The 9221-nt window shown below is 42.5% G+C and overlaps 1 protein-coding gene across 1 annotated transcript in view; it reads right to left on the reverse strand.

Moving 5' to 3' along the window:
* Positions 1–1480: 1480 nt before the first annotated feature.
* GPCPD1 (glycerophosphocholine phosphodiesterase 1) overlaps positions 1481–9221 on the reverse strand; it is a 57158-nt gene continuing 49417 nt past the window's right edge. Inside the window, exon 20 of the mRNA XM_015407314.1 lies at positions 1481–2320. Coding sequence (XP_015262800.1) covers positions 2131–2320 — 190 coding nt within the window. The 3' untranslated portion in view covers positions 1481–2130. The remainder of the gene's footprint in view (positions 2321–9221) is intronic.

Below are 9221 nucleotides of genomic sequence, written 5' to 3' on the forward strand. Positions count from 1 at the left end.
GTTTTGGTGAATACGGCTGTCCAAGGTAAACGATGTGACGGAAGGGTGTCTTCCGAGGGGGATGCATTTCACACAAGATCCGACTTGCAGGTTCCACACAGAGAATCATCGTCATCATACAGGAATGTAGACTAGTTGTTATACAAATATATTTGTATCACATAGTGGAGGTGATCTCCTTCTGTGTTCAGAAGATCCTCCCTCACAAAGTGGCTTAAGGGTTATAGGGAAACATCATTTCAGCACTATTTATTTAAAACGTTTGCATCTTTCCACCCAACAGAGAATATTAACAACTTTATGGGTTCAAACAGTTAAGCAAGTGGTTACAGCTGATGCACCATGGTCAGCTTTGGCACATGGTTGTCCATGCTCTTCCTGAAGACTGCTGCATCCGGAGCAGCACGTGTAGTTGAAGGTGAGGTAGAAGTCACTATTAATTAAGCAGATTCATGTTAAAGGATCTGATCCTCGAGTGCGAAAGTATCCTGGATGCTCACAAAGCACAAGCTCAGCCACTTGGCTTAGATATCACAGACATGCACAAACAGCGTGGCTTTCAAACTGTTAGAGAGAAAGCAAAAGGCAGAGCTAAGGCTGAATCTTAGGTATAAAATGCACTGCATGTTTAAACTAAAGACAGTTCCCAGAGACCTAGAGCGTGCTGCTTATTGGGGGAATCAATATAAAGCGTGTTGCTTATTGGGGGAATTGGGGGAATCAATATAAAGAGATTGGAAACATTCCTACTGTCTCCCCCCCAACCCCCCCCCCCCATTTTGCAGTACAGACCAAGCACACAGATACATACTGGCATTTATTGAACTCTTATACAATCAGCTTTGTACTGCAGTGACAAGATTCATATCATACAAGTGTATTGTTTCAACTGGCTGATTTGCAATAGGCAGGGAAAAAAATAAATACTTTTTCTGAATTTCATTATGCACTTAACACTTTGTAAAAAGTTACAGATTATCAGGCTTCAATTGTCTGCTATTGTGGGGGGAGGGAGGGAATGTGGGTTTTTAAAGACAGGCGAACACATATGCGACAAGATCCTCTATACCATAATTTCTGAATAAGTTATACATAGTGTACAGTAGCCAGTGGTTAAAGTTTGAGAGCCTATTACCTGCTTAAGAATCAAATCTAGGTTTTGACACACACATATCTATTAGTGGCCAGACAAAGATAAGATGCCAAGTCTTATTTTAACCATCTACACACAGAAGCTTATGGTTTTCCAGCAGAAAAGACTCAGCATTTTTATTCAGCCCTTACTGCCCTTGCACCTTATTAGCACCACAAGTGCACAAGGACTGCTGCAGAATGCGCTTCATGCTTAGTACTTACTGGCTCATGTCTCGCGCATCTGCTCCATTAAGTACAATGATACTTTTTTTAACCCTATGGTCAGATGCTGGCAATTTGGTATATAGTGATTTTACAATCTTCAAAGTTTCAGCAAAATCTGGATACAAAAACACAGGGAAGAAAAGGAACTTTTCACCTGTAGCCACTACATTATTCATTGCAATGTACATTGGAAAAAAATAAACAGCACAAAAACCACAACCCACACACACACATACATACAGATAGCAGTAACCTGAAGGCAATGGAAAAAACAAAACAAGAGACTTAACTGCAGTTGTGCAATGTGACGGCACACATGTGCATAGATGCATGCATCAGTGCAAATGCATGCATTGGAGGTCCTCTTTCTGCAAGCCAAGTTTTATACAGTACGGTTTTCACTGCTAATTTAAACCAGACTAGTCTTGGAGTTAATTCATTTATACAAGGACGTTTGGCAGCTCAGATCCTAGCAACATGCAGCTATTGCACTTTGGATTGTTCAGAAATCAGATCGGTATGTTACAGTACACAGATTTCATCTTAAAACTGGTTTGTCTTCTCGTGTAGTCAGAACTGATCAATCATTACCACTGACCAAGCATCTTAGCGTGATTCGACAATCCAGCAATGACTCTTTAATGTACTACTGTGGACCACGTGTTATTGCTTCATCAGGAGACAGGAACAGGCAAGGCAATTAGTAGCTTGGTTTCATGGAAAGAACTGAATGTGCGCCTCAAGGAGCGTTCTGTTTAGCGGGGAGACCCGCTACAAACTCTCCGTGCTTTCTGCCAGTCTTGGGTTCACAGAGCCAGTGCGACATCTACATAGACCTATAGAACTGAAGTGGCTAACAGTGGGACAAATGCAGCTTTTCAGCTCCGGTACCTCCTTCTTCAGACGTTCTTGCTGCTCAGTCTGGAATATATTTGGCTGTTCAGGCATCCAGTCATAAATCCTAAAACAGATCGACACACAAATAAAAGGTCTTTAAATGCCAAGCCATCCTACAAGCAAAATGCTATCTGTGGTAATACAAAGTATAGGTTGACTTTTAACAAAATTCTTAATAATGCCGGCACAATTTCATCTTGACTTAGATGGATGCAAGGGGCATACATCAACCTTAACATGAAAAGGAAAAAAAAAATACAGCATCCAGCATGACATCAAATCAGAGCTCAAGGCAGCCATGACAACATATTCTGAACTACTGGTGTTTGTGTATATATATCCTGGACCACAAGGCAGCAAAGTCACTAAGTTTCAAATATCGGGATGCATGCATTAACATAAGCAATGCACCCTCTAAGCTGGGGAGTCCTGTGTGCAAAAATTCTACTTTGTGAGCTACTGGCAGTACACTTCTGATCGAGCGGTTTGGCTACTGCATAACTGAGCTTGCCCAGGAGCCATCCTTCCTGAGCTAAGACAAAAATCTGTGAGCTGTAGGCTAAGAAACTGTGAGCTAGCTCACACTAACTCAGCTTAGAGGGAACACTGACCGTAACATACAGGTATTTATCATTTCTATGCCAAGCTATAAAACAATTGCAACCCCTAGAGGTAAGTCCCACAAATAATGCAAACTGTACTTTGGCTTGGATTCTGCCTAAAATTCACAAGGACAGAATGGATTTCTCTTACTGTGACACCCCCCTGGCCCAACATGTTGTTCCTGGGTGCCCCCTTCCAGAATAGCTTAGGGAAAGGAGGTAGTTTGAAGTTTGCTGTGTGGGGGGTAATTGCAGACCCCCCCCCCTTTTCCATCTGTGGTGGGATCCAAGCCTTGGCTTCCAAATCAAAGCATTGCAAATATTAAAAGGGGGCAAAACAAAGGAGGAGGAATAAGGAAACACTGGTATCCAATGTTCCCTCTAAGCTGTGGAGTCTCATGAGCAAAAATTCTACTTTGTGAGCTACTGGCATTAAAGTTGTGAGCAAGCAATTTGGCTCCTGCACAAATTAGTTTACTCTGGAGCCCTCCTTCCTGAGCTGGGACAAAAAATGTGTGAGCCAGAGGCTAAAAAACTGTGAGCTAGCTCACTCTAACTCAGCTTAGAGGGAACACTGCTGGTATCCCACTTCAGACTGATTAGAGTACTTAAGAAACGTATTATGGGGAGCAAGTACAAACCTGTTCCATCATTTGGAAGTGGAAGATCTGGTGGATGTCTAGAGGAAAAGGAATCCACGTGTCAGGGACTACACTTGAATGTAGTAAAGCCTTTGATGGATCTGTCCACACCTTTAGCAGAACTTCTGATCCCTTCAACACAGTGACTCTTTCATTCATATGCACACTGTGGGAACGGATTAAGCTAGAACTGATAACTGTCTGCCAAATACCACTAGGGCCCTGCAGGCCTTAATGCAATGCTGCAGGGACTGTAAGGCAGAGATGTTCCGCCAGGCCTTTGGTGGAGGACAGCAACAGTCCCATCATCGCCGGCTCCCTTTTCCTTTCCTCCATCTTTTCGCTTTGGCCCCCTCCTTGCCCTATCTGCAAAACGGCAACGTAGTCCGGAGTGAGTCAAGAAGAAATATTGACGCCATCTGAGATTCAGTAATTGCTATATGGATTTTATTGATTTTAACACTGTTTTTAACTGCTGTCCATTGCTCAGAGCCTTGTGCTTGCGGGGATTGGGCAGTTCACAAATCCAGTATATAAATAAATAAATATTGCGAACGTTAAGGATAGTGTCAACTTTGTGGAAACGTGAAAGAAACCTCAACGTTAATCTTTAGGCATTCAGGGACTGATCCCAGGCTGGGTACATATCGAAGCAGAGATTTGTCGTATGTACGCCAAGCAGTGTTCCCTCTAAGCTGAGTTAGTGTGAGCTAGCTCACAGTTTTTTAGCCTCCGGCTCACACATTTTTGTATTAGCTCAGGAGAGGTGGCTCCAGAGCAAACTGATTTATGCAGGAGCCAAATCGCTCGCTCACAACTTTAATGCCAGTAGCTCACAAAGTAGGATTTTTGCTCACAAGACTCCACAGCTTAGAGGGAACTGACGCCAAGTGCTTACGGGGCTGCATTCCTTTCCTCACCTGTCTCACAATGTGGGAAGTGTTACAGATTCCTTATTTTCTCCAGATCCTTCCAGCACCTACAAATTTCAGTATTGTTTGATGGTCTGTCTAGGCCATCCTGTAATTCTTCCATGACCATAAGCCCGTGGGCATATTTGGGGTAATGCAAAGCTTCCCGCCTTCCGTTACTCAAGATCCCTCCAACGGAATAATGCGGTCAGCTCATTATGGGAAAATAATCCAGAACGTCTCTCAATACCACAGTACAAATTGCAAACAGCTTTTATTCTATGCATACACAAATCAGCTAATAGCGAATCTGAAAAGGTGAAAAATCCACAACACAAAAAGAGAAGCATGTAAGACTTTATACACCTCCCATCTGGAAATGGATCATCTTTACCACAGCAGACCCTGAATGAAGCCGGCTTTCTGGCCCGTATTTCAAGGGGTTCCTCCGAAGTATGAAGTTCTCTTCTGGCCCAACTCCCCCTCCCCCAGAGTTAAAACTCTTTGCCAAAAGAGGATTGAATACACCTTTTTGTTAAGATTCTAAGGTGTTTTGCAAATGATTCTTTTTTGGTGCAGAGTGCAGTGAGTGACCAAAGTATAGAGGGAAAGTACTGGGGTCTCTGATTAGGGAACTCTTCCACTAATTCCATCTGTCATTGGACAGCTGACAAGTAATCTCAGTGCAATGGGGTATGTGGTTCAACTGAAAACTCAACCAAAGACAGGCCTGTTTCTTCCTAGAACACAGGGAACTTGTTCTTAATAGCAAAGACAGCTTTTAGGGTTGTTTTTTTTTAATTTTAGTAAACACTGTCAAGAACAAAGACTCTGCAGAGGGAGTATGATAACAGATGTTTCCAGTTCATTCTAGCACATAACCTTCCTTTTAAACGTTTAATGTGTGCCCACTTATGTAAGAATTCCCTTCAATATGTTCCATTCAATAAGGAAAAACTGGTCTGAACCTCTGCAACTGTACACTGTTGTAGCCATATGTTATTTTGACCTATATCCACTTTGAGTATTTTAAACAAAAAAACAAGTATACAGAAGAGTTAATAAATAGCATCCTATACAAAGATTTCTCAAAAAGACAGGCGGCAAAAGAGGGACTCGGCTCCATCACGTGACAGATGTATCTCGACTGAGAACTGGGATTATCTCCAATGCCAACATACAAGGCAGGGAGGAACCCCAACCGAAACCAAAGCAACACTCTGAGAATCAACATTTTTAGCTGCAGGATTTACTTTTCCCTGAGAATGTCCTAGTTAGCCAGTTATGACATGAATTAAATACATTCCATCTTTTATGAGATATGGAAAGCACTAGCGACAAGGGGAGGGGGACAAAAAAAGGCACGAAGACTTCATTCTTCCCTGTCTCTTTCTCTGCAGCAATGACTCAGACAATTCTGAAGTGGTTTAATACAACAATCAATCCTCCTGCGCTCTCACTCAAAAGGAAATGTGCGTGAGTCATACAGCACCAGTGGCTAAGAGACTCAAGTGACAAATCAGGAAGGGCTGCATGCCGCGGATTCACTTAGCCTTAGGCAGCCACTCTAATAGCATCAGGGCACTGCCAGCCCCATCCACAAACAGGGAAATACTAACCTACTTGGGAGCCTTGTAAAGATTACAAACAAGATAATCAATGCGAAGGGCTAAATAAATGCCACTGTAGTCTTCTCATACGACCAGGCATCCCACTCAGAGAGCTTCCTGCTTAGATGTTATCAGATTTTCTAAGGAAGTCCTTCATTACTGTACACAGCAGAATTCCTGGGAAAGTTTATTCCACTCCCAACTTTAAGACCAGATCTGACAAACACGTTCCTGAAGCCAACAATGACTCAACACTGATCAATTTAAGGTTTTTAAACGAAACAATCTGAAAATACGGAATGGAGCACCAGCCGGTCTCATCCCGTCCAAACAAAAGTTTTAAGATATACCACGCAGCTACCACTTACTCCCAGATGGAGGGGTGTGTGTCTTTATTTCAGGGATAGCCCCCCCCCCGACCTCTATTTTCATACTCCGTTGAGCTCCCCTCCCCATAAAGAGCAAGGAATATTCAGTCCCTCTGTTATTCAACTATTACCAGAGCCATTAACAATACTAAGCACAGATTTTCAAGGGATTTAAAATTAGGCAAATCTGGAGGAAAAGTCTTTGGAAGGGTAATTATTTTATTAGTCCAAGTCCCAGATCTGTCCCTGATGTACTACAAACTAAACTCTTCTGGCAAGTTTTCAGATCACAATGTAAAAAAGGTAAATTGGAAGCCATGAAGATTTCCAAGGATGTAACTGGGAGCGATATATCCATAGGACCCTTAGATGACAGCTGATTAACTGCAAGTACCTGGACTTCCTGAACCCTAAAGGAATAAAAGACAGGAAACATAAATCTACTAACTAGAACTAGAAAGCTAGCAGGTTCTTTGTCTGCTGGGGGGCAGCTTAAAAAAAATCATACCAAATTCCCTTTCTATTCTTAACATATTTTGAACACTAAAACTCTGACAACCGAAAATCTCCATACTGTTCCAGCTGTAAGGCTTCAAGATCCCTCCGCCAAACAAGTCAATGACGCACAGGCTTACAACTGCATCTGTGAACCGGACACTCACGTTCTATTACCCTTCCTTAACCTCTCCCATTCCGTTACATTAACCAGGCTACCTGCAGGAGTCAAAGATAGCATTTACTGGAGTTAGTCCTACAGTTCAATAACCTATCTCAGTTTTTCAAACAGAACATCCAGATTTACAGTTGTGGGGGGACTACAGTATGGACAAAGCTCAATTGTTTAGTCCCAAACTAGCCACAAAGAACATAAAATAATAACAGGTATTTCTGGACAACTAGCCTAAATATTGGGCTCAATAGAGCTAATTTTTGCACAGCTGTACCTGTCAGCCAAGATGCTGGTCAGGATCAGATTACAGCCTTCCAAGTGCTCAACTCAGGGAAATCTGCCAAACTGCAGATTCATGGTTCATGGAGTCAAACCCCAATGCAGAACTCTGGTGATCTGTCCACCAACCTTAATTTCTGCTCTGCGGATAGTCTGTCTTAACTACAGAACAGTAAGGTAATCTTGACTACTGACACCTGAATGTCTACTCCCCGTCACTGCAGTGACAGTCACAGTATCATCAACGGTGGCTGCTGAAAAGAGGAGAGCAAAGGATTAAAGATGCAGAGATGCTTGGCTAAAGCTTGATTAATGGGCAGGACAGATTTTTATACGTTTCTTACAGGAGAACAGCGGGGTGCCACTGCCAAGTGTCAGCTAAGGAAACGGTTCTGAAGGTTAAATATCTGTACGCATGGCCTGTCTCCATCTAGAGGGAGTGATTGTGCTGATTTGAATAGGTTTCCGCCTATCCAATCTGTATTCCGTAGAACACGCGTCAATCAATCTACAGCAGTGTTTTAATTCTGGATCTGGGAAGGAAGGAAGGGTAATTTCACAGCTATTTCCCTTCCCATCCTACTTCCTCTTTGTCAGAACCGACATCCAACAGCTACAGGAGGTGAAATGAGCACTGATCCTGGAATACCTCATAATCCATCCTGGTAATGAACAAAGATCTTGCATATGCAGTCTGAATATTTCTTGCATAAGGCAATTAAAAAATTTAAATACTACGAATCCCTGTGTATAACTGCACACATACAGCATATTTTCAAAGGTGTTCATTTAAAGGCAACTAATCTTGTTCCACAATTAATGCTGTAATGCAAATGATACTACACTATTTAGTGTTACCTGGTTTATTCAATATCCAAAGATGGCGGTTAGCCCAATTGTAATAGCTGCTCTTTCCACAAATTTTACGCATTGAGCCTCCATGTACAACTTTGGATAAGGGCATATGGTAAAGTGTATAAATGGCTGGCTACTCTACTCCCACGTGAACAGCCACCTGACAAATGCCAAGCATCTTCTGGAAGCAACAACAGATCAATCATTCAGACAAATAACTGGCTTCACTCATATGCTCCCCCCACCCGCCCAACCTCACCAAAGCCCCTAGATTATTACAGCCAGCCAGATAGCAAGCAAGCAGTATTCCCTCTAAGATGAGTTAGTGTAAGCTGGCTCACAGTTTTTTAGCCTCCAGCTCACACATTTTTGTCTGAGCTCAGGAAGGATGGCTTCAGAGCAAACCAATTTATGTAGGAGCCAAATGGCTCACTCACAAATTTAATGTCAGCAGCTCACAAAGTGGAATTTTTTGCTCACAAGACTCCGCAGCTTAGAGGGAACATTGCAAGCAAGTTACATTGGCTCACAGGAAGTCCTGTACCACACCAGAAAGTCAGAAAATAACAAGGCCTAGACTGAGATTTCTCATCACAAGAGGATCAAGTGAGGAAACAGCCTGTCTACAGGTCAGTGCTATGACATCACAAGGGCCTGTCTACACTGTTCCTTTAAAGGACACTGACCGGATGTAGAGGCAACCTGCATGCACCCAATGGCTTCATGATAAGTCAGAAGATAGAGCCACAGGAACTGTGTAAAGTGCGCTCAATGTTTCTTTAACAATAGCAATAATATTATAAATATGAAAACAAAAATGATACTAATACACTTGAATTGTAAATCCAGTTATAGAAGAGAACAAAGACGGCAGGACGGTGGTCTCCGGAATGTGATGCCGTTTCGACAACGTCTTCTTCTGACCAAGAATCTATCAGTGGATGATGTGTGGAAAGTTGCACTTCAATAGAAAAGCTACCCAAATCACATGGAGTTCAGCACAAGTATTGGAGAAAATTTCTCTCAGAC

Source organism: Gekko japonicus, unplaced genomic scaffold, assembly GCF_001447785.1.
Source record: "Gekko japonicus isolate JY-2015 unplaced genomic scaffold, Gekko_japonicus_V1.1 scaffold2752, whole genome shotgun sequence".
NCBI classification, from domain to species: domain Eukaryota; kingdom Metazoa; phylum Chordata; class Lepidosauria; order Squamata; family Gekkonidae; genus Gekko; species Gekko japonicus.